This window comes from Pleurodeles waltl, chromosome 3_1, assembly GCF_031143425.1.
Source record: "Pleurodeles waltl isolate 20211129_DDA chromosome 3_1, aPleWal1.hap1.20221129, whole genome shotgun sequence".
In the NCBI taxonomy this organism is placed as follows: domain Eukaryota; kingdom Metazoa; phylum Chordata; class Amphibia; order Caudata; family Salamandridae; genus Pleurodeles; species Pleurodeles waltl.
In genome coordinates this window covers 130365311-130391579 of record NC_090440.1, presented here as the reverse complement: position 1 = coordinate 130391579, position 26269 = coordinate 130365311, and the positions used below count along the sequence as shown (strand labels likewise).

The window sequence follows — 26269 nt, the reverse complement described above, 5'->3', positions numbered from 1 at the left end:
GGGTAAAAGAACTGACGTACGCGCACCCGGGCGGTGCCTTTATTGGCGACCGTGATGTCACAGATGGCACCAACAACGCCGACGACGCGATGCGGATCCAAACGATGCCACCCGATGGTGCACGCAAGGTGGTGCTCAGCAAAAAATTCCAGATTCCAAGCTGATGCCAGGAAATTCTTAGGTAAGGAATCTGCAGCTATATAGTCTCTACCAGATAATGCGTTACTGAAGGTAAGTAACTTGTTCATAGGGGTGGGAGCTGCTTACTGTGGGCATCGCCATGCCCCATCCCCCCAAAAACTACAGTGACAATCTGTTCCCCCTGTAGAAACCACCAGACACCAGGGAATGTTTTTTATTTTTTTAAATACAGGGGTGGGGCTGCCCACCATTGGCATGGTCATGCCCCGCCCCAATAAGAGATAATAGTCTTTCTACCCCCCTCTTGTGGGTAGGTGGGGGCAATTACCGCTGAATACTCTGATCTAGTGCTAGAGATAGGTTGGGTACCTAGAATGTCAAAGGAGTGTTCCTTTATTAAATTGTAATCCCTCACCCACCAAAGGTGGCATGCTTCATCATAGGGATCCTCCTCACACCGTGACAACTAGTCACAGTGCAGGCTACAACTCCTTCTCTAGTAGGGAGGAGCCTTTTGGATGTTTTCAAAATGTGGTAATGATCCCTACGGAGTAAAAAGGGAGGTGAGGTTACCAGAGTATGTAGTGTGTAAAAAGAATAGTGTGTGAATTGTGATTAAAACTAACTCCAAAAGCAGACGTGCTTGTCTGCCTGGGTCAGGATTAAAAGCACTGGAGGTCCAGGCCATGCCTACTCATTTACAAGACACCAAACGTCTGTAAATAGCTTGATGGCCTAGCCATTGATATTAACACTGAGTTCCTGATTTCCTTTGACGTTGAGTCCCTATACACCACCATACCCCAGAACCAGACTCTTGCAACTGTTCAATCCCTGCTTTCAGCATCTCCCCTTCTCCCCCCCACCCACAACTCTCTTACATAAGCAGTTTCCTGCTCCATTGATACATAGGGTGACAAAAAGAGCAAAGAACAATTTCACCAGTTTACTTTATGGATATAAAACGAACTTGTACTGAATTTACCATGATGCATTGGGACTGACTGCATGCTGGAGTGTGAGGCAGGGTGCTCCCGTTCTGGTTTTCCTTAACAATTGTGCCGCTCTCCCTGAAATGAGATTGTCTAAATCCCACGTTGAGGGACTAGCTTGTGTGAAAACGTATAGTAGTGTCTCGCATTCTGTCAAGTGGGCAGAGGCGAAAAATTGGCACATACTGAATACAGAGAATCAGACCATACAACACTCTCTTTTTGTATTTAAACACTGACAAAATCTGAAAGATAAGCTGGTGTATACATGACCCAATCCCCCTTCCAAATGCAGACAAGATACGTTGTGATTTACCACCAGTACAGGACCATTTCCCTTATGGTTCCTGCAAGGTTTGTACATTCACAGTTTTGACTACACATGTTGATATGGGAACCAACACACCATGGGAGTTAAGGACAAAACACAGATTGTCACAGCAATAAACATATTTACCTCATTACTTGCCCGTGTGGCTTGAGCTATGTTGGTATGACAACACACACAATCAGAACATGCATCACAGAACACAGGAGCACTATAAATTGTAAGAAACTCTCAACAAAACTGATAAATCACTTTACTGAACAGGGCCACACCGCTGATGATTACGCTGGACAATATCAGATAAACCCACTCCCCCAGCATCCAGTCTCAGACTGCGTAGTCATGAGACTGTACTAGCTCTATCCATTTCCGGCCTTCCAACATGAGTTTTACTCTGTTTTGCAATATTATGCTTAGCCAAGGTTAACATCTATGAGCCGCTTTCTTGAACCACACCTTGCCACACAACATGCATCACTCATGGTCACTTAGCTCTAACTGAATGCAACTCATGCTATGCTTCCCCCTTGTGTCTCAACACCCGTCTACACATCAGACATCACGCAAAACAAACTGGAGCTCACTGTTTACCACTTGTGGGCACTTTACTGGAGTCTACTGTCGTTCAAAACCATTCACACCATTTCTTTCAATAGCTTTGAACACGGCCATCCATTAAATGCCATGTAATTTGTAGGCAAGCATAAGCTGTTCGTGTACGCCATTCATGCCCTTTTATTTGCTGGTGGCTGCCGAACAGAACCAATGTGATACCATTTTGTGTAACCATCAATTTTTGTTAAAGCACACAATTTGAAGGCATCAAACATCATGTTTGTTCAGTCCATTAGGAGACACCTGACGGGCTACTTTCCTTGTCTCTGCCATAATCCTTAGGCCAATATAAGCTGTGGCCCCATTTTTTTGTACGATTCACATCGCCCTTGTGCTCTCATTATATTGTTCTTGGGACTACATTTCCCTACATTGCCCCCTGCCCCTGCAGTATTGCCACCCTGCCCCGCCCTTAAGAAAGCCTTTTATGGCTCCCACCAGTGACCTCGAACCTGGAGTCGGACGGACCTCACAGGGGCTGCTTGACAAGTAGGTTTTTGTGTCGTGGTGGTCTTGTTGCTGATGTGCTGCATTAACTGATTACCATGCGCTCTTTCGGCTGGGTTTATACTCTATCAGCGCCTTACCATTTGTCTGCTTTTGCGCGTTAGTTAGCGCCGTAAAATATTCAACTACCACTATTGCTTGGAGTTAAATATCCGCGCAACCCTTGCTATAGGATTGACGTGGTTATTTCTGATTTAAGGGTTTCTGGTGCAGCATGTGTTCGATAATATGCCCGCTTGCCCCTCTTGTTGAATCATAGTTGTTTAGGGTGATTAAATAGTTCAACCTCTGTGCAGCCCGTTCTTTCATATAGCGTGAGGCTTAACTGACCCAAGGCCAGTGGGCTGCACAAGGGAGTAGCCAGAAAATTAAAATACCCCCACTTCGAACCTAAGCTCTTATGGCACCAGGCAAGTGAAGCAAATCATCGTGACTCTTCCCAGAAGAGCTTATTTGTCTCTTCAATCGAAGCATCTATCCATTGATCTTTCATCCTTCCATCGACCCACTGATAATCACCACATTACCTTTACAGTCTGTCATCCATTGTCTTTCATTCAACGTTCAGTCTGTCACCATTCCCTCCATCCGTCTGCATTCCATATCAAAACCTATCCATCTGTCCTCAACCAAGATCAAACATATTTATCCTTTCACTCAGTCATCCATCCTTTCGCCCCCTTCCACCCACATATCCATCCATTTACACTTTCACTTATCCATCCTTTCACTCACAGATCATCCATTCACCTATTCACTCATTCACCTGTCATCCTCCTTCACTCATCCATATTTAGTCATCCATCTACTCTCCCTTACACTCATCAATCCTTTCTTTTTCTCATCCATCCTTGCATACAACCTTTCACTCATCCATCTACCTTTTCACTCAGTCCATCCATCATCGATCCATCCATTTACCTTTTCACTCATCCATCCATCCTTTTATTCACTCATCCATCCTTTCTCTCATCATCCACCCACTCACTCATCAATCCATTCAACCCTTTCACTCAGCTATCCTTAAATCCATCCTTACATTCATCCAAGCATCTACCCATCCACCTTTTCACTCACACATCCATCCATTCTTTCACTCATTCATCTGTTCACCCTTTCATTCAGCCATCCATCTATCATCCCTTTCACTCGTTCATCCATTTGTTCACTCATCTGACCTTACATCCATCCTTTCTCTCACCCATACATCCACCCTTTCAGCCAATTCTTCCAGCCAGCCTTTCACTACAGCCATCTATTCATCCACCATCCATCTTTTCACTCCTCCATTACACACTCATCCATCATCCATCCTTTATCTCATCTTCCATCCACTCCTTCACACATCCATCCATCCTTCATTCCTTTCACTCATCCATCTTTAAATCCATTCTTTCATTCATCCATGCATCCATCTACCCATTCCCCCATCCATCCACCATTTTACTCACACATCCATCCATCTTTGCACCCTTTTGCGTTAACAATGAGTCTTTGCTGAGTTGCAGACGGAAAGGCCATCAAAAACCCCACCCCGCTGGAGGTGCGGATTAACGACGCCCCTGGGGTCACACCATCCATTATACGACACACCAAAACGGGGCATGCAGGCGTACCACATTCAAGCTGGGTTATACGTCTTGATTTCCCGTGAGAGGGATTTGCAGTTTATCAATGTATGACCTTGTTCTGGGACGTGTGAACGGCCAACAAGATGTTCCTGTTTATTGTGCAGTTTGTTCGCCTCCTAACACTGACTCCCAATGCTGTTAGTGATGATCTAACCACTGGTAGTTCTTTGCCTATGTTATAGGGGGATAGATGTATCCCTTCTGCGGTCTACCCTCATGTCTTGGGCTACTCAATTAGCTAGTGCTGTGTTCTTGTCTATTCACATTTTGTGTTTTAATCTCTGCAGTCCTTTTTTGGCTGCCCCTCAGATAATCAGACTGGGGAATGCCGATTTCTTTATTTTTTTTTAAGACCGAGAGTCTAACCTACTATGCCATGTTATGTGCACCTCATATTCTCTCCTTTGGGATAGAGCGCACCTTGAGCCGCATGCCAGGTTATCTCACCCGACTTATTGCGGGTAAGATTGCATTATGATTGTTTCTGATGTCATGACTCAAATATAGTTAAACACAAAGTTGGTGAAGCTACTGTTTCATGTTTTGGGTTAATTGTGGCATTACTATGGCTGTGTGCTACTAACACTCTTGTTATACAGAGTTGTACCTAGCTGTCGTCGTGACTATGCTTATCTCTCCTTACAGGTCACATGAAAAGTGGATCTGCTGGTGAATTATTGGCGACCACCTGTATGTTTTTACCTTCCTTTCTTTTTTTTCACTGCTCATTTTTTAGCAGAAGTGTTTTTTTCCAAGGTCCTGACAAATGCTTGTACACCTCGGTTGAGGGTTTTGTTGTCAGAAACATGTTGACCAATGCACAAAAAGGCAAGGATATTTGAATTCTGCCATGTCCTTTCACTTCCTTTAGTCCTGGCCCAGGAAGTCCAGATTAAAGTTGCCCGACTGCTTTTGGAGTTCGTTTTAAACACACTTCGCAATTCTGTTCTTTTACACACCGCGCAGTCTGACAACCTCACCTCCCTATTTACTCCATGGAGCTTACTACCAAATTTTGAAAACATCCGAAGAGCTCCTCCTTATTAGAGAGAAAATTGTAGCCTGCACCATAATTAGTTGTCACGGTGAAAGGAGGATCCCTATGATAAAGCATTGCCACCTTTGTTAGGTGAGGAATTTCGTCCTAACAAGGAGCACTCCTTTGACATTCTAGCTACCTATCTCTAGTGCTAGACTCGGGTATTTTGTGGTGTGGATATTTTATGATTTTGGAGTTAATATTGGCTGGTCTCTAAATTTCCCCTGGCCCTCCTTTTGTATTTTGTTTGGTGATTACCCCTGACCTGCCCCCGGGGGGGGCAGAAAGCCCACTACACACTAGGATCTGTTTTTAAAAAATTAATATGGAGTGGGTGCTGACCACTAAGGGCATGGCCATGCCTCCATCCCACAAAAAACAACAATGACAGTATTTCCGCCCCCATGGAGGGCAGATAGGGTGGTTACCCCCAATGTGCCGCCCCCGGGGGGACAGAGAGCTCACTAGAGACCTGAGAAGGTTTTGTTTTCAAAGTATAGGGTTGGGGGCTGTCCTCCATGGGGATGGCCATGCTCCCACCTCATTGAGAAGCAAGACAGTCTTTCTGTCCCCTAAGGGTGGATTGGGGCAATTAACCCAGTTAGATAGGGTTATTCACCCCCAATATGCCCTTTAGGTGGCAAAAAGTTCTCTAAGGTCCGGCCTACCCTGGCATTGAACCATACCTCTCCCCAGAAGAGGCAGTAGTGATCTTTCTGCCCCCCTGGGAGAAGAGAAGAGGAGGTTTGTCCCAACTGGGGAGATTGCCCATAAAATGCCCGGGAGTGGGGATGGGGTAGAAAGTCAACCTGACACCAGGGATTTCCCTTCATGGCAAGATAAAGTGGTGCAGCTGTTGCACTCTGACATGGGCCCCCACCCCAAAAAAGGAGCAAACAAGTCTTTTTTTCCTCTCCCTCTCCAGGGCAGACAGCAGGTTTACCCCAATTTGTCCCTGAGGGCCAGAAGGGCCACTGTATGGCAAGGATATAATTTTTGATTAAATATTGGGGTGGGTCTTGCCCATCCTAATATCCACCCCACCCTCACCCCTAAAGCCTCAACAGTTTTTCTGCTCCCCTGCAGACTAAGAAATCCTATCCCAATGGCATGCAAGAGGACATTTGATTCATTTGGTTGTTGCTTTCTGTGTAAAAATATGGTCCAGGAAAGAGTTGCTAACTCCCAATATTGCATTGGTAAATGTCTGCACTTGTTGGGCCTGCATGGGCTGCCACCTGCCAAAATTTACCAGACCAAGACAGTTCTGAAAGCTAGACACCTGGGTGAGTCTCGGGTGGTGTGCTTCACATGAATCCCACAACATTTTCTTACCCACAGTGCCCTGCAACTTCAACTAAAAGCACACACTTTCCTCACATGTTGTAAGGAAAACTTTTGGAATCTGCAGGGAGCGACAAATTTCCTACCACCTAGCATTCCCTCAAGTTTTCCAATAATGGTACCTGACTTGTGTGGGTGGGCCATGAGACCTTGACACAAAAGGCCCTAAAGCGCTACATGGGGAGCCATTGATAGGGGTAGCTGTGGGATTTGGGGCCACGCTCAGCCGCCACCCATGGAATCAATACATTTTTTTAAAGTAGACAATGGCAGATTCCAGAGTGGGATGCCTTGCATGGATCCCATGAGGTTTTCTTACCCACAATTCCCTGCAAATTTCAAACTGTGCCTGAAATCACACTTTTTCCTAACATTTCTGTGATGAAAACTTCCACAGTTTCCATCACAGTCTGTAGGGATCCACAACAATCCTACCATCCAGCGTTACCCCACTTGTGCCAATAAAAACACTGAGCCACTTGCGTGGCTGGAACTACAGATCGCAATAGGAACGGATCAATCCTTTGTCAATGGGAGCTCTTGCAAGGGGACGCCAGGCCTGCTCTTCGCCCTACAGCGACGAGAACCCGTTACACTCTCCCTGCTCCTCGCAGCCTCCTCCACCACAAAATGGAACTCTTCTTAGAGAAGGATACTTTTTCAACAAGAATAAGCACATCCTTGTATGCGGACCACGCTCCATCACCAGCAGCCTGAAGATGTGACTTACCCCCAGACTTGCACAACTAGATGACTGCGAGTGGCACTTTGTTCTTATGGGTGCTATCCTTAGCTACATACTTTGAAATCGCTTATCTCCAGTTCTACTTGCTGGATTTTTGTCGTTCTGGTATCATTATTTATATTAAAACTTACTCTATTTTCCTAAATGGGCTTGTGACTTTGTGTTGTTTTTTTATTTGTTTGTGTGCTGCAAAAATACTCTACTTATTATCTCCAAGTTAAGCCTGACTGCTTTGGCCCAAGCTACCAGAAGGTTAAGCACACGTTACTAAAGTGAGTCTTGAGGTTCAAATGACAAGGATTCTGTTTATTGCTTAAGTGGGGCTTCCTCCCCTCTCGACTAATAACCCAATTTCTCACAAGGACCACCAATGAGAAACTCAATCCCAAAGTGACAGGCATGATGGCCTTTTGAGGTGTGCATGCATGTAACTCTTCACCACCTTCCAGAAATTTGGTATCTGTCTTTAACGTGCAGCAGTCCATCATTCCTCCATCTTTCATCTCTCCTCCATTCCACAAGGAGAAGGAGCAGCTATATAGATTGCAACCTAGGCAGAGGTATGATTTGACATCAGCCACACCCACCAGAACGGAGTAGATGGTCAGCTGTTTTTGAGCTTTGCCAGAGCCAAGACAGCCAAGTGTGAGCAAACGCACTATTTTACGTTGGGTTATCCTCTGTATCTATATCTGCAACACCCTTGCCAAAAAGACTCCCCTGAGATTATTTGCGCCCACTCTAGGTTCATGGCTGCTTACATGGCTCTCCCACAAGAGACTCCCTGTATCGGACGCCTGCTGGACGGCCACAAGGTCATCTTTGCATATCTTTGCTAAGTTTAACTGCCTGACTGCCCAACCATGCAATGACGGATAGTTTGTCTGGGCTGTGCTGCATGATTTCCTTGCCAGCACCACCTAATCCCGCCTCCCAGCGGATATGTTTGAGTTTCAGTCAGAAGCTGAGGAATCTGCAGGAAGATGCATCCATCAAAAGAAAAAGTTACTTAGCTACAGTAGCAATATTTCGGCGGAATGCATATTGTTCCTGCAAATTCCTCCTCGGATAGTTCCTCCACGATTAATAAGATCCCAAGATAGACAAACCTATGATGTGTCGTCGCCATCAGGGATGGTTGCACGCCTCAATGGGATGCAGAAAATGTACCAGGTACTGACACCAACATACTAGTTGGCACCTACATTTTTTCGATATTGTCACATCCGGTGGGCTGAGCCGCATGGTGCCTCCTAACGTTTCGGGGGCCAGTCAGGCATCTGGACTGTATGCGTAAAGTGAGGAATCTGTATGAAGATTATGTACTCACCAGAAATATTTGTGCTGAAAGTAGGTAACTTTTAGGATATGGAGAGCCAGAAGAAGCCTTGCAAACCCATGATTTTCCACTAAAGGGAGTGTGCTATATAGAGCGAGCAAACACTGTTTATACTTTATCAATGCACAGTAAAAATACACTATGTTAATCTTTAATGGAGGGTGTGCACTTTTTATCTGCTACTTTGCAGAAGCTGCTCGATATGCAGTATCGACGTCCCTTTTGGTTAATGAAAAACATACTTATGTGTGACCATTTTTCTGGTCTTATTCCCCTGGTTATTTTCTGAATTGTACCGTCCCACATGTTTTTTTACAGTCCCTTTTCTAATGAATGGGAATTTCCAAGTCGTTTAAGGTCCCATCTGTGTTTTTTTTTTCTCAACCGTTTAAAAAGAAAAAACATGATTCTTGGGAGTTTCTAACAGTAGTACAGCCAAGATTTTATTACCGACCGGAGGCATTTCAGGATTCCGCTCCTTCTGAATGTTCAAGCTGCTGGCGTTTCTTGCCGCCTTAGCCAGAAGCAAAGTAGTAGGATCAAAGATGCGAGGAGATGATTAACATGACACATCCTTGTCACTTTTGGCAACCTCGTAACACAAATCAGAGGTGGAGCTAAAATTTTAGTCAAGCGGTTCGCTTTGAGTTCAGAGACCATTTGAGCAGGTAATGCCAATTTGAGTGTTAGTATTCCAGATACTGTATTATGGCACCACAAATCTGTATATGTAGTTAGTCACTTGATTAAAAGGTCTGGTATCACCCAAGACGTTTTGTGTTTTTTTTCCCCCAAATTATACACATAATAAACTTAAATGGACTTTCAGTCAGCCCTCTTGTTCTATTGGTCTCTTATCGTGTCATTCACATTTGTTTTCCATATACTGCAGCAGATAGCATAGAGCATTTTGTTAGCCCACTTGAGCCATTGGCTAACCTCGGGGCGAGTTACAGTATCCTTTTCACAAGAAGCACATTCACTCAAAGTAGTTCCCTTCAGTTCCTGGGATTACAGTGTAAAATGTGTGCTTTTTTGAGGCCACAAAGATATTTTTGCTTTCAGACCTTTATTTTTGTTTTAGGTTCATGAAGGCTGAGCAGCTTCCCAGACAATGAAGGTTTCACTAAAACCATGATAAAGCAAAAACTAAGAGAAAAGGCTGGCAACCAATGCCAGACCTATTGTATTATTTGTCGGTGCTTGTAATGCATTGGTGTAATGGTGCTTTAAAATCCGAGTTGAATATAGAAGTGGTAAATTGGTTGACATTGACTGTTGCTCCCTATTGGATTGGCCCTTTTTGCAGGGTTATCCCCAAACATTGTTTAGCCTCTGATCTCATATGTTTGACTGTGTGCCGCATTTTGTTTTTGCTGGTTTTAGTACTATGGGCACTTCACCACTGCTGACTAGTGCTGAATTGCAAGTTCTCCCTATCTACATTGAATTGGTGATTGGTTTATCCATGACTGGTATATTTGATTTACCAGTAAATCAAATGCTTCTAGACAGCCTGCAGCACTGATTATGCCACTCACATGAGTAGCCCTGTAAACATGTCTCAGACCAGCCACTGCAGTGTCTGTATGCGCAGTTTTAAACTGTCATTTCCACCTGGCAAGTGCACCCACTTGCAAGGGCCAAACCTTCCCTTTTACTACATGTAAGTCACCCCTAAAGTAGACCCAAGTCAGCCCCATGGGCAGGTTGTAGTGTATTTAAAAGGTAGGACATGGACTGGTGTGTTACATGTCCTGATAGTGAAATACTGCTAAATTCGTTTTTCACCATTGCAAGGTCTATCTCTTTCATAGGGTAACATGTGGATTGCCTTGAAATACCTTTCAAGTGTAATTTCCCTTTGAGAACAGGTTGAGATATGAAGTTTGGGGTCTTTGAACTCACAATTTAAAACTACATCTCCTGCTGAAGTTGTTTTTTTAATTGTAAGTTTGAAAATGCCACTTTTAGTAAGTGGGCATTTTCTTGATTAACCACTCTGTGCCTCTACCTGTCTGCCGAATACACGTCTGGGTCAGGAGGACATTTGGACAGCTTGTGCATTCAATCAAAGGGAGCTGAGGTGTGCATATCCAATGGCCCATCACCAGGCTGATGTGCCTTCCTGAGCTAGAGTTGTGGGCTGACACTTGAACCTGAATAGGGCTTTACCTGTCCTCACACAAAGAAGTCTCAAACTTCTTGTAGTGTGTCTGGGACACAGCAGGGAAAGGCAGGGATTTGTGTACTACAAAGCCTGTCTTTAAAGTTTACCTACTCAAAATACTGAAATGGCTATAAGTGCTCGACCTCTGACACAACATATTTAGAGCATTTCTGGACTGAGGACATTCTGCCAGGAAGAAAAAGCTGGATGCTGTAGGAGGGACTGCCACTCTGCCCGCTGCATTGCTGTGCTGGCCTGCTGAATGCTGCTTCTGTCCTGGGAGTGAGAGGCCTGGACTTGGCTTTCTACCTCCTGCTTTCCCAGGTTCTCCAAGGGCCAGAACTGAGCTTGCCCCCTTTTAAGAAGTCTCAGGGCCATCAAAGACTTCACCTGCCAGGGCTCTCTTGCTGAGAGTCCTGACTTGCCAAGTGGTGCCAAATCCAGTTCCTTGGAAGTAAGATCTGGTGAAACCAAGAAGAAACTAAGCACATTGACTCCAGAGTGACTTTGAAACCGACTCCACCACAGCACGTGTGGCCCCCATGGTGTGATCGCGAGACTGCAAAGTCGACACCTTGCATCTTGAACTGCTGGATTCATTGATCCTCCCTCCTTGTTGTAAGGAACCAGCGCTTCTTAACCGACATCACATCACCTCCTCTCCAACCGTAAGGAATGAACGCCTCACCTCCCCTGCCTTGCAGTAAGGAACCAATGCCTCACCTCCCCAGTAGCATTAAGGAACAGATGCTGCACTGACTCCAGCAATGCCTCACCTCACAAACTCCGTGCAACATCTTTGTTTCCTAATCATTTTCCACGGTACTGTACCTGGGGTCCATGCAATTCTGTGACTGGCCCACACTCCCTCGCGAGTGGCGTCGGACTGTTGGAGGCGACTCCGTCAAGATGCCATGATAGCCTCAGTTGGAGCTATTGTAATTCTAAGCCATTTTAAGCGCTATGCTGAGATTCTCTTTGAAGATTTATATCTTTACTTGTATATCTCAGATTTTTGTTATTTTGGTCTTGTTTTACTCAGATAAATATTGACTAAACTGGTGTGGAGTAATTTTGTGGTGTGAGCCAAGCTACCAAGGGGTTGAGCAGGGGCTATCCTAATTGTGTGGCTCCCTTACCCTGACTAGAGTGAGGGTCCCTAGTTGGATGGGGTGCAACCCCCATTTCTAACACTCCCAGTGCAGTACTTCTGTTTGAAGAACCATGGTTTGTCCAGGTTGGTAGTGATTCTTTGAGTGGCACAGGGAATTGATGGCCAAGGGATATTGGAGTAGACCTCATTAGTGATCTACTCCCCCATCCTGCTGCTGCAGCCTACATATTTTGTAGAGCTGCTGACACAAAATGTGGTTCTAGGTGGAGGGTGTTAGCCAGCCTCTTTACGTTGGTTGCCTCAGATCTTTGGTGCATGCAGGCTGTTTACCTAGGATCACCATGGACCAAAGATTGCAAGCATGGAGGCTAAAGGCCCTTGACAAAAGATCACAAACTGCAATCGTGTCCTGTGCTTAGATTCCCCATATACACAATAAGCAGCAGCTGGAGGAGTAAGCAGATCAGTGAGGTCAGCTCCGGGAACCCTGTGGCCTCCCTGAATTATGTGACTTGGAATAGTTTAAGTATAATGCTGGTGTGGGCAGCTAGGTGTAAGCAGCCAAGGGAATGCTTCAGTAGTTGGGAAGGATGCAGTTGCCCAGCCCAGGTTTTACCACCCATTGCTCTTGTCTTAACATTGCACATGGTTGTTCATACCAGCCCCCTACAGTCCCTCAACTTGGTTACATTATTCTGGATGAAAAGTTCAAAGTATTTGCCTCCCCATGTTTTTTGTGACTGTCACCTCCCAACCTTTCTTAAGCATCTTCTCTATTGTGTGGATTTTATGTCCTCTGCACTTACCACTTTCTTTCTCTCATGATTTCCTGATTGTGTGGTGGAAGTATACACTACGGATGCAGTGCATGAAGGAGGGCAGGGTAGTGTGCCGTATTGGTGCAGGTGAAGCCAGATGGTTTGTTAAAGTGCTCAGTGTCTTGGGCTCAGACATGTGTATCTATAGTGGCAGTGAATTGTTGAATTATCTCATTTCACTGGCTGGTTAGTATTATTGTTAGGCTCAGTGAGGTTAATTGTGGCATGAGGGCTGTGGAAGGCACTGAGCTGTTTCTCTCTCCCTCGGTGTGCACTGAGCTGTTTCTCTCTCCCTTTTCTGTACATTTCCACAAATACCCAGCCCATGCACAATGTAGTGCACAGCAAGGTTCAGGGTCTCGTAGTATGTAGCAGGACTGTATCCATCTTTCAGAGAAAATGAATGTGGTTCTCTCTTGCACCCCTTTCCTTTCTGTTACCAGCTCAATATTTTCAGCTCTACTTGACCTTTTCATTTTTCTGTTCTCTTCAGTCTCACTCCATTTTCTACCTTTGACACCTCTCATTAACTATTCCACGTATCCATTCTCTTTTAGATGCCAGCTTTCTTTCTCCATTTGGTTTTCATCTCTGTTTTACATTGGTTTGCTGAACAGCTAACACCAGCCTGTTTTTTTCTTTTTATTGGGATTTCCTGGTGTAAATAAGCTTGTTCCTGATGTAAGCTCAATAGCTAAATTTTCTTTTGTGACTCGTCTTTGTTTCCTTCCGGCCACTGCACTTTGCCTCATGTGTGAGTGCCTGTGTTTCCTGTATGCTTACAACAAAGAGAGACTGCAATTATTTAAGTAAATTAAGGTTTGCCGTTGACATTTCCAACTGATCACAGGCTGAATACCATAAAGAACACATTATAGCTAACCTGTGGCTTTAGTTCAATCAAATAATCCCAAAGGGACGTCCCCTTTTTATGGTCTGGCCTGACAGAAAAGCTGTTGCCAGCCAATTAAGTGAGTATCACCAGGATAGGGGCTGTGGCTCTGCACTCATGTGTGGGAGTCAAGAGTACCTTTTTGACTGGGCAGAATTTGAATGCTTCTGAAAAAGTGGTTCCCCTCTTCACAGCCACAGCTATGATGATTTTGTTTATTTATCCAGCTACCTCAGCTTAAACTTTCAGGTGCACACACATGCCATTGAAAGGCTATTAAACTGTCTTAAATAACTAGATAATTTATGGTGTTTGCTTTTCTCTGCCAGCAGCATGATTGGGAGGAGGGACTCCATTAACTTAAGCATGTGTTACCAACAACAGGCTTTTGTTATTACACTGTGCTATAGCCTGAGGGTATGTATCTCACAGATTACTGTTGTAGGCAAGAGGTTTGGTGTTGGTGATCCACCCATACTAACTATGGGAACAGAAGATATGCACTACTTGTCAGGCTCTCTTAGGAGAGAAAGTATTTCGCTTTACCAAATGTAATTTTGTATGCATTTGTACTTTTATGACTGTCTAAAGGTTGCAATGTGGAAAACTTACACTCAGTACAATGGGCTTGAGTTGGTTATGGTGACAAACCAATGATAACGCCTATATGCCTGATTCTTTATGATGAAACATTATGATAAAGGCACTAGGCCTGATATATTGAATGTAAAAAGCATATGTTAAAGCCAATAGACATTTAAGGGTGGAATGTTATTACTCTAGTTAAAGCCTTGTGTACTTTAGTAGGCAAGGGGCTTGGTGTTGATTACCCCCTCTGACAAACCGGAAGATTTTCACTGTGAGAATCTGGGTTAACCCCTTAACTGCTGAGACTTTTCTTCCCCCAGTGCTGAATCCTTTTTCGTCTACTTTGGGTAGTTCACGCTTAGGGCTCCATAACCTTTTTCCCACATACGGTACTCAAGCCAAATGTGTGCCCTTTTTTCGAGCATCCTGGACATTCTAAAGGTAACCAAGGGTTTGTGGATCCCTCTGGAGGGTCTGAGAAAATAAGCAAAATATAGCAAAAATGTGAGTTTTTGGGGAAAAATAGGAATAAAGTACTCCAGATAAGTGTGTCTTTTTTTTTTTTTTTTTTAATAAAAATGGCGTAGCGGAATGGTTTGCTTTGCTAAAGTCACTATCTTCCTAGCTTTCAAGAACAGGCAGAGCTGAATCAAGAAAACACTATTTTTTCCACAGTTTTGTCATTTTTCAATAAACCATTACGTCCACCTGAGAAAACTTCACTGGCTCCTCGTACACAAAAGATGCCAATTCAAGATGTGGACGCATGCCCTCAAATGCCTTCACAACCAGGGCCAAGATACCTAAAGCACCGGCTGAGCTCCCACCTTACCTTCAGACCCTTGGGCTCCGCCTCGTTCTCCCTTCCCACACACCCCCACATCCGCTGCAGTAAATGAGTAGGTTGTTCCTTCTCGCCACCCCATCCACCTCGCAACATCCCCCTCCCTTCAGGAATTTAGAAGGAGACTTAACATCTGGCTCTTCGAAGATCTGGCTCTTCGACTGAAGGCCCGAGAAGCTGGACCTAGCGCCAAGATACCTTGATAGGATTACTGCGCTCTACAAATCCTGATTGAGTGATTGTAAAAAAGAGTAATTTTCTGTGGAAAATGACAATGTCAGTAGCATCTAGGGAAACCCAGCACACCTGCATATTTTTGAAAACTAAACACCTGGGAAAATCCCAGGTGGGGTGACTTGCGGGGCTCAACAGTTTTTTGTTTTTTTACCCAGAATCCCTAGCAAACCTCAAACTTTGACTAAAAAAAAACAAATTTTCCTCACATTTCTGGAAAGTTCTGAAATCTGCGGGGAGCCACAAACTACCTTCAACCTAGCATTCCCCTAATTCTCCCAAAAAATAGTATAAAAATGGCCCTTTCTAGGACAGGGGTATGGCTCGATGCCAGGGTAGGCCAACTGCTTTTGTTTATTTTGGCTCCATTATAAAATCTCTGGTGTTTAATGGACATTCAGTGAAAGATTGGGGGTGAATACCCAGATCCACCCTGGGAGAGTGGGGGGCAGATCTTGTATTGGGCTATGGGGTGGGGGAGAGAACAGGCTCATGCCCAGGGGTACCACTTCCCCCCCGAAAAATACTGCATAAATGCAGTCCCGTGGTGGGGCAAATTGTCTGCACTCAAGGGGGCAGAAGGGCTGTCTGTGCTTTTACAGAGTATGGTCATGGCCGTGCCCATGGTCGGCAGACCCCACCACTATGTCCCCCCCCCTGGTGTCTAGTGGGCTTTCTGCCGCCCCCAGGGGAGACAGATTAGGAGTTATCACCTCCATCTACCCCCCACTTGGGCAGGAAGACTGTCTGTGCCCTTTCTGGACTGGGGCATGGAACCCCTATGTTCTTTTTTTTTTTTTTTTTTTTTTTTTTTTTTTAAATTACCCTGGTGTCTTTTGGGCCTTCTGTCACCCCTGGGGGTGCAGATTTCAGGTAATCACCCCCAACCACACTCCCCCCCCCAACCCCCACACGGGGCCGGGGGGCAGAGAGCCTGATTGCCATGTTTTTGGGGTGGGGCCATGGCTCCCTCCCACCTTAATATTAAAAAAAAAAATCCCTGGTGTCTAGTGGTCTTTCTGCCCCCTTCCTGGAGAGGTAACCCACAGGGAAAGGGGCAACAAAAAGACTTTCATTTTTTTTTTTTAGATCTGAAATGTGAGGGTAGTGGTGGGAGCACAAGCCCTTGGCTAAAGGACCGTTCCCCAAAAGCTCCCCAAAGTTCATGGTGCCTAGTTCGTGGATTCCTGCTTGGGAATAGCTCTCCTGTAGCAATCCCCAAGCAGGGATCTACTCAGCAGAGATAAAATAGGAGAGAGTAGATTCTAGAACTTTGCCCAAGGGGCTATTTGGACTTGTCTGTCCTCGGAAAAGAGGTGGCTTCCAGCGCTTATTTACTGTGGGGCTGTGAGGGTGCCAGATACTATGGAAGGTACCGATCCCAGAGAATCGGAGCAAGGTGACTTTACAAAATGGAAAAAAAAATGTGAGTTTGGATCTTAACTGTCCTCCAAAGCTGAGCCCTGCTGTTCCAGAAGAATTCTCAGGTGACCTGATAGGTGGTGAGAAAGACGGAGCACATCGAGGTAGTTGTGGGGTGGCCTTCAACCATTGTGCCTAAATTTTTTTACCACTTTGAAAACATCCAGATGAACATTGTTCATCCTATCAAGGGCACCAACAAGGACAAGCTCTTCTGGCTTGTTTGCATGATCCACTGTTTCCCCTTCAATGACCTATCTCAATTCACTGCAGCCCAAAATGAATGTTTTGCATATAGAAATTATTTTATTCTGTTTTATTTGTATCCCGTTCCAGTGGTTCTCTGCCTTTATCTTTTTATATGCTGAGGTATTTTTGATGTACCTTTTGGTATCCTGATCTATTTTTTTGTTTAGTAAAACTTTGTGTTGTCAACTAAATTTGGTTGAGACCGTTACGTTCTTTATTTATTATGTTTATTGTGATATGTTTGTAACGTTATACTTGACGCCGTACTGATTTTCTCAAGGGATTGTTTTGACACCATGGAATAGCTAGCAAAGGTGGTCCAAAGAAACCAAACGAAAACTGTTGCAGTGGATTGTGGGCCATTGCTTAATACGCCCCTTGTTACCACTTCAATTTTTTCCCCCTGATATACTACTCCTTTTCTCTTCTCATCTACTTTCATCTTTATTTTTTCATTCCTTTCAATTTTGTTGTTCCTTTTTTTGCATTGCAACACACCCTTATTCTCCCTCTTTCACCATGTATCACCTCATCTCATCCTTCTGTGCACCTTTCAACCTTCTTTCTAATATTTCTCTTTTGGACCTAGCCCTTTTTAACATGGTCATCCCCAAACTTTTTGACTTTCTCCTCCTATTTTTTCTGACCTCTTTTTGTTGACTGTATGACCCTGAGCACTTTATCACTGCTGATCTTTGCCTCAGTGAATGTGCTCTCCCTTCTACATTTGGTATGATTGGCTTACACCTAATTGGTACATTTAATTTACCTGAAAGTCCCTTGTACAGTGGTATACCTATACCGAGGGCCTGTAAATTAAATGTTGCTAGTGGGACTGCAACGCAGCTTGCGCCACCCACTGAAGTAGCCTTTCAAACCTGTCTCAGGCCTGCTAGTGCAGGGCCTGCATGTGTAGTTTACTGCCACAGGGCCCAGGCATCTAAATGTACTTGCCAGGCCTGGAACTCCCCTTTTACTACATATGTCACCCCTAAGGTAGGCCCTAACTAGCCCTGTGGGCATGGTGCTGTGTGGTTAAAAGGCAGGCCATGTGCCTGGTTGTGTGGCCTGTCCTGGTAGTGACAAACAGCCTGTTTGGTTCCTCACTTTTGTGAGTGCTTTCTTTGCATTGGAAATGCCCTACCTTATGTTTGGGTGGTATTGTCTAATCTATGAGGGGCAGCGTAGGCATGTTTGGCATGGTTGTAATGGTAGTGAGAAATACTGCTTACTGGTGTAGGTGGATTTTTTATAACCATTTTAGAAATCCCACTTTTAGAAAGTGGGCATTTCTTTGTGCTTATGATTCTGGTGTTTTGCAGCATACATCCAACCCACTTCTGGGGCAGAGTGGCAGCTGGGCTTTGTGCCTACCTTTCAGACAGCCTGTACACAGAGAGAGTGGAGGTGTCACAAGAGTGCATCTGCATATTACATGGTCTTCCTGGGCTTAGAGAGGGAGAGATGGGGCACACCTGCATTTGTAAAAGCTGTACCCGGGTTTCACACAAAGGGCTTGTTTAACCCCCACTGATGTCTGGAGCCAGTGCTGGAGCAGAAAGGGGATAATCCTGGAACTGGTTAGGACTGGTTGGAAACCCTTCTCCCCCTTTTGTAGAGACTGTGCAAAATGAGTATGAATACGGGGGTTTTCCCCCACATTTTTAGACACTAATGAACTGCTGAACTGGACACTGGATGCTGCTGGAAGGACTCGCCAGGAACTGCCTGGGGACTGCTGCTGTTGTGCTGACCTATGACCTGCTAGATCATTGAGAGGGACTGCCACTGCTTCTTGGCCATTGTGCTGGCCTGCCTGCTTGCTTGGGCCCTGCAGCCCTGTGCCCCATTTGTTGTCTCCAGGAGCTGGGTGGTGTTGCCCCCCTTTTCACTTGCATTTTTCCCTTCCTCACAGTGCGGGAGGAGCGCTTTGCCATTCATTGTCTTAGCACAGAGAGCACCCTTTGTTTCTGTTATTTCTGTTCCTTGCATTGCACAACAAGCGCTGTTCTTCCATGGTGCGGTCGGCGTGTGGGGCGCCTACTTTCTATATTTGGACGAGGTGGCAGCGCGAGTGGAGCGCACCCCCAAAACACTGCACCCCTTCCCCTGGGTCAGAAGAAGTGAAGTAGATCCCATGGGGGAGCCTCTTGGGAGCACGGACAAAGAGCGCTTTCATTGGTGGCTCCAGGACACAAGCAGGCGCCCACTTTGGATTCAGTCTCGGCCACGGCCCGGGACGGTGACACTGGGGTTGTGTGCTTGTCAGATGCATGTGTGGGCTGCCAGACTGCACAGCCAGACAGCAGGGAGGACCAAGGAAGGCCTCCCTGCGAAAACCTGTAGCAGCCATAGTAGTGGTCTTCACCTAGTCCCGCCCAACTGCATCTTGGTGGTGATTTGGGGAGAACCACAATGGCCAACCCAGCCTTTATCTCTTGTTCCGGATGCAGGGGGAACTTTTGAGGCGTATACCTACCCCTGGCAGGGCAGATAGAAAACCACAGTGTGGGCTCTATCCTGCTGAGGAGGATTCACTGCCTGCTGGATTGTGGTTGCCAGGGTGACCCCTACGCGACCAAAATGGTGGGGGTACAGGGCATGGGGTGTGTGTGTGTGTGTGTGTGTGTGTGTGTGTGTGTGTGTGTGTGTGTGTGTGTGCGTGTGTGTGCGTGTGTATGTGTATATATATATATATATATATATATATATATGGGGGGGGCGGCGCAGTGGCAGCGGTCACCTCTCCATACTGTATTTGTGGCCATTGGGCCGTAGGAGCTGCCCGCGACGTAGTGGGCAGTGACCCACTGTGTAACCTCGACCAATAGCGAGGTGCTATAACCTTTTCATCGGAGGCAAGGTAGTGTGATAATGATTACTACCCTCCATGCTATACTTTTGTTTCTCCCGCCTTATGACCTGGTAGAAGTTACAGGTTGGGGGGAGCACGTGTGTTTCCAGGAACTCCTTGGCATACATACAGGGGATACTCATGGCATATGTCCTAGGGAAATATTCTCCTGATGTGCACATTTATTTTAGTGGTCTTATGACATATGCAGAATGTTTCATCTTATATGCAGTCATGATGGTGTTTTGGCATTCATGACTGTGTTTGCTATGACTTGTGCTTTTGGTAATAATGACAACCTGACCACTGCTTGTGTTGTAGAATAACCAGTAACCTACATGCTTTCCTAACTACTGCTTACTGTTGTAGAGTACTACTGATACATGTCGTGTTTGGACTAATGATGTTTTATGCAATACAGCTTATTTTTATATAACTTGATGTGTTTCCTTTGTGGTGTGTTTATTGCATCACGTGTGCTGTGTGTGTGTTGTGCAGTCGCTTTACACATTACCTCTGGGAAAAGCCTCACTACTCGTGCTAAGCTACCAAGGGGATGAGCAAGGCTCCCTCGCCTTGACTAGAGTGGTGGGTTCTGCCTGGCTTAGGTGCACACCCTAGCCAATCAAAAGTCCTATTTCTAACATTCTCCCACCAACCTTTTTTAATTTATCTACTTTGTTCTGCTATCCTGTTGCAGTCATCTCACCCCTCTTGTGTGCCCGACGCCCTTTTGTCCCTGCATACTCAACTTTTCTCTCCTCTTTACTTTTCTTTCTTTCACTGTGCCTTTTTGCTGGGCCTGCATGTTGTATAGATAGTAGTGCTCCTGGTGAGGCATTGATGTGCATCAGCGGATGGGTCGTGTGCTACACCGTGGTGGAGTGCTTCCTTGGGAGAGCATTTCATGGTGGCACACCATTTGTGTGAATCGTTCTGATGCGCTGCATGACCTGTCTGCGGCACCGTTTGATCCTTAATTGGGTCGCTGTGTCAGTTCCTGTGGAGTGGGGAGGCGGGGAGAAACAAGAGCAAAGTCCATGCATTTTACATTAATTGTGCCTGATTGACAAGGTCTACATGGTGTACAGAGGAGCGACAATCTGCTAACATCAGAAGATCAGCATATTTTCTCCAGGTTGGCAGTGCGGCCGCCTATAGGCATGCACTAGAAACAAGTTGCTAGGGTAAAATGCCTTCTAGGGTCGACCCCCAAGGGACAGGTGAAGGACCCACAGCCATGTATTGGTTTCAGGCATTCTTTTACATGCACCTTATCTCATCCCTACCTCGTCCTTTCTTACAACCAAAATGCTTCTCTCTGCCAAGCATTATATTTGATTAAATCCTGGTATTACCCATGCTCTACCCTCCTAGCGTTGTAAGCATCTTGTAAACACTCCCAGTTAAATAAGCCGTGGGATGGGAACATGATGATCTAGCAAGAAACTGTTTTCTTCATTGGTATTCGATTGGCCTTAGTGCTGTCCCTCTGCACAGTTCCTGCCCAGTCATCAGTCGTACTAGATGCTGTCCTGTCCTCGTGTTCTAGCATTGCCTAAAATTACTGTCCCTCTGCACAGTTCCTGCCCAGTCATCAGTCGTACTGGATGCTGTCCTGTCCTCGTGTTCTAGCATTGCCTAAAATTACTGCTACTGACCTGACAGAGGGGAGGGTGCCTAGGGCCAGGCACACAGAGGGCCATGAGCAAGCAGGAGGTTTTCAGTGCAGCCTATTAAAGCCACAGTTTAAAAAAAAAATCCAGTTTTCCCTGCCTAGTTTATCGCAGGCTCCTAAACCAACTGTGAACGAGGGTGAGCGAGAATACCTCAATCATTATGAAAGTAGTTTTTGATAATATGCCTGTAGACTAAAACAGATTTATGGTAAAAATGTAGCAGATGTTGTGTGGTAATTCAGTCCCTAGAAGATATTGAGCATGGGCCAGGCCAGAACAGAAAGGATGCTTTTATAATGTGTACAGCTTTAAATATTTATGCTTGTTTACATTTTTGATATGCCTGTGATGTGTCGGGGTCACGTCTAGCTGTTGCATAGCTGTTGCATAGTGCATCAAAACATTTCATACTGAAGTGGCAGGCTGTTTTTAGACGTGTACGATGATGGAAAGCAGGCTCCCCTCGCCTGTTTCCAATCCATTAGTCAATACACAATGTGCTAAGGTGTCTAGTGTTGCAGACCAGTATATTACATTTAGAGGGGCTGACATTCAGCTGATGAATTCGTGCGTGCCTACTTTTCATGAGTGAAATAGCGATGACTCTGAGTGGCTGTGGCTTGACAAACGTTTTACAGTCGGATTGTACATTTACTGCTGACGTGTAGGACTGGTTCTGACAGCAGACTGACTTGTCCACTTGAAATTATTTAGGAAGAAGAGGAGAAACGGCTAGCAAAACTAAATGAGAAAAAACAGAAATCTAAGCTGACATTTGAGGAGTGGCTGGAGAACGCCAAAAGTAAGCCCCGTCCAGTTTTAAATAGCTATGGATACGCAAATGGAAAGCTTACAGGTCAGTACTGACAGCGTGTCTGAATGTTTTCTTCTCGTCTTGTGTCTGCACGCACACTACGTCAGCTGTATGCACGTATTCATTATTGGTATCAGATGGTAACTTGAATATTCTTCAAAGCGTTTCTCTGCCGTGACGGTCCTCAGCTGACCCTCGTAGTTTAAAAAAGTAAAATTCCATTTATATTACTCAACTGAAATGAATGAGCGTTTGTCTGCACGCTTTTTAACAAACACATATTTGCTTACTATTTTTGTTTAGTTACACAACGGTGCCTATCTGAAAGACACTTGTGCAGTTGAGTTTAGCACTATCATGCGTGAAATGTAGGTAGAACACTGTTTGTAGAATTTATATACTTGGCATGGGTAGAATGCTTTAGTACGGGAACTGTCTATCGGTACTAGATTGCGGCCTGCTGTAGGGCAGTTCGACTGGAGCAGCGCACTGGGCGCTCACCTGAAGGGAGGGCACTGTTTAGCAATAATTTACTTGTTAAAAGCACCTGTTGCAAAGTTCCTTGTGAGTCCAGCGATAAAAATGTAAAGATAACTCTTGTAATTAACGTTCCTGTTAGAGAGATTGGAACGTTGTCTAGTGGCAGTTTTCTCTCGCCATGAAGTAGCACAGAGGGTTAATATGCCTGCTGCTAAAACCTGATCTGTATTTTATGGTGGATGGCTGAGTAAATCAGTGAAGCCAGCCTTTACCAGCGCTTTAAAACAAATGAAATGTATGTGAGAGAGGGGTTTGGAAAGATGTGGATCACTTTTGCTGGGTGGTAGTGAGGGAATCCACGGAAGGGATCGAGGGAGGGGGAACCAAAAAAGATTGGCACACCAGGTGTCACCAACACTAAAGCTGGTCCTGGCTCGAGAGTAGAGTGCAGGTGTATCGGTGGTTGACACTGTTGTGGAGTAGAACTATGTACAGGCCCCCTTATCAAGAACAACCTGGGCACCTTTACAGCTTACTCATCCTTAAAGCCACGCTGTGACCTTGCTTTGTCTCTTGTGGGCCTACGTAGGTCCCACCCGCCCCCTCTTTATAAGCGCAGCTGTTCTGTGATGGAAAGTAGGGCCACATGGCCTTGTGGCTTCACTTTTTGTATTGTGCTCCCAGACTGCTTTCTTGGTTCTGTTTAGTGGGAAATCTGAGTGGATAAGGTCCATAGTGACGTCATTCTGCCCCAGAAGTGACAAAAAAAAAGTCATATTTAAACCCCGCCTTTGCGTGCTGATGTCTTTTCTTTCTGTGCCTTCTAATGTGGATCCTGAGCTTGCACCCACTTTTTCCTCGTTGGTTGACGAGTTTTGTTCTCTACAATTCATCAAAACCAGTGTGCAAGGGAACAAATCCTCTCCAAAAATGAAAGGTTTAAGCCTCCTACAGGACAGTCGCAAGCAAATGCCTGTGACAGATCTGCATTAGATATGCCGCCTGTGTTTGGGTTTGGGGCATAACACCAAGTCATGTGAAGAATATGCCCTCATGAATTTGAAAGAGATCCAGGACCGTGAAGTGAAGCTACATGTCTCTGAACACCATAAGAATTTGTTCAAGTCCTGCTCCCCTTGAAGTTTAGGGTGCAGACCCACTCCTTTTCTTGCGACAGTCCTTGTTGCAGTCCAAGTCTGCCAATAAGTGAAAATCAAAGCAGAGGCACCAGAGGGCTAAGCAGGTTTTGTCCCAGTTCTGACACACTCTAGGAGAAAAACGGCAAAGACGCCAGGGTGTCCTTTGGTCCCGCTCCCAATCCCCCCCTGAGGAGCAGATTCTGCAGATAATCCCAATGAATCTTGAGTTTCCTGGGCCAGATTAAGGCCTTGAGAGGTCATGTTGCATATTTTTGACACACTTCCGTCATCCTGTGGCGTGTCTTTTGGCCCTATGGATCCACAGAAACCTCTAGTCGGGTTATGGCCACCTTATTTATCATCTGTTTGTGCCTCCTGAACCAGTCTCTAGTTCTACACTGGCTTTGGTGCCGTCTTCTTTGTGGCACCGAAACCCACACCAGTCCCTTCCACATTTACTCTGGCGCCAGTGGAGGACTCTGTACGTGTAATCATATCTGGCTCCAAGTCAAACTAATTTCTGCCTTGATCAAGGTCATGTCCCAAATCTGCTGCGTCTCACCCATTCCTGAACAGTCTGATTCAGATAGAAAAAAAGCCCAGAATAATGCCCTCCAGTGTTCCCACAACTTTTTTGGTCTGATTCTGACCAGAGTTAACGTTCTTTCATAACTAACGATGGAGATGATGGAGATGACTTACCTCAGACGAGGATGATGACGACAACCTTGAAATAGATATATAGGAGGCCAGTTGGTTGGAAACACAACTCCTACTGTCCCTATCAGACAAAACACCCATCACAAGGAGCAATTTCAACTCTTGCATGACCAAAGTGGTCACCTGGATGAAGTCCAACTGCCTCAAGCTGAACACTGACAAGATCTAAGTGATGACCTTTGGAAAATATGTCACTCTGTGGAACTCTGCCTGGTGGCCTACATGCCTCTGATCCTCTCTTACCCTAGCACATGAAAATGAAACCTCAAGATCATTATTGACAAATATCTGGACATATCCGCCCAGGTCATCGCAGTCGCAATGGCTTGTTATCACATCCTGAAGATGCTGAAAAATAACTTTAATTTGCTACACAACAGCTCCAGGAAGACAGTCAACCAAACCCTCATCACAGAACACTATCCTCTAAGCTGGTACTCAACATCCCACACTTTTCAGTCAGGTGCTGAAATTACAGGGTACCTGGGCTTAGCCTTGTTCTTGCCCTCTGATGAACAGGCAGGTAGACAGTGGCCACAGACCAGGTAACCGTGATTTCATAACTCAACACCCCATGCCAGAAAGTCTGGTAGTCCACGGTCCCACCAGCAGGGTAATTCCCACTTCTTTCCCTATGCCCCCACCCCAAAGCAGAGACTGAAAGAGAATCGAGGCATCCGGAAAGGGATGTTGCATATGCACTTGGACACGGGGGCCGAAGGCTGGGCTGAACCACACCTCCCAGCTCAACAAGAGGGAGATGGCTGCCCAAAATGCTGCGACGCGCCAAAGGCGCCATAATTGGGACTTGCGCTTCCACTGCACGCATCACTCTGCACTTGGACACGGGGGCGGAAGGCTGGGCTGAACCACACTTCCCCGCTCAACCAGAGGGAGGAAGCCGCCCACAACGCTCCGGCTCCAAAGGTGCCATAAGTGGGACTCACGCTTCTGCTGTGCGGAATGCGCCCGGGCGCCTGCCCGGGCAAAGACCAGGCCAAGAGTTGGCCCGTCTGCACCCGTCAGCGGCTGACAGAGGCTGTGCTGGGCCCACCCTCTCGGTTTTTCAAGCTTTTTCCCTTATGTTTTATACTTATATATACTCATTGATCTTTTAAACTTTTCTGTTGATTAGCATATAGTGTGACAAGGACAGAACTGCAATTAGGCCAGAATTAACACCATAATCTCAGGATTTTGGGAAGAAAGCCATAGGTAGCATACAACTACTTAAGGAGACGGTAAATCTGTAACCATATCATGGGTAAGAGGAAGGTGGGGGGACAGAAGGTAGACACAGAACCTGGCCGCACAACAATTGACTCCTTCCTAGTTAGAGCGGTGGGGGTCATCTCAAAAGAAATTGATCTTGCAGAAAGATGCTTATCCCTGGGGACAGCAGGATTGGGTGATGCGGTAGGAGGAACTATAGCACCACATGAATATATGCCAGTTATCCACCCCTTAGCTGAGACAGTGGCTGTGATGAATGGAGATTCCCTGATAGAGCCAATGACCCCCACAAGTAAAAACCCCACATCTCCAAGTCAGTCACCCAATATAAAAAGAAA

The 26269-nt window shown here is 45.6% G+C and overlaps 1 protein-coding gene across 3 annotated transcripts in view; it reads left to right on the top strand.

The window, feature by feature from the left end:
• CCDC34 (coiled-coil domain containing 34) overlaps positions 1-26269 on the top strand; it is a 145312-nt gene that overhangs the window by 105445 nt on the left and 13598 nt on the right. For 2 of the 3 annotated variants that reach the window (XM_069221962.1, XM_069221963.1), the window contains exon 6: positions 22260-22401. The exons of the other annotated variant lie outside the window; for it this stretch is intronic. In XM_069221962.1, the coding sequence (XP_069078063.1) occupies positions 22260-22401 (142 nt within the window). The remainder of the gene's footprint in view (positions 1-22259; positions 22402-26269) is intronic. 3 annotated transcript variants of the gene reach the window in all.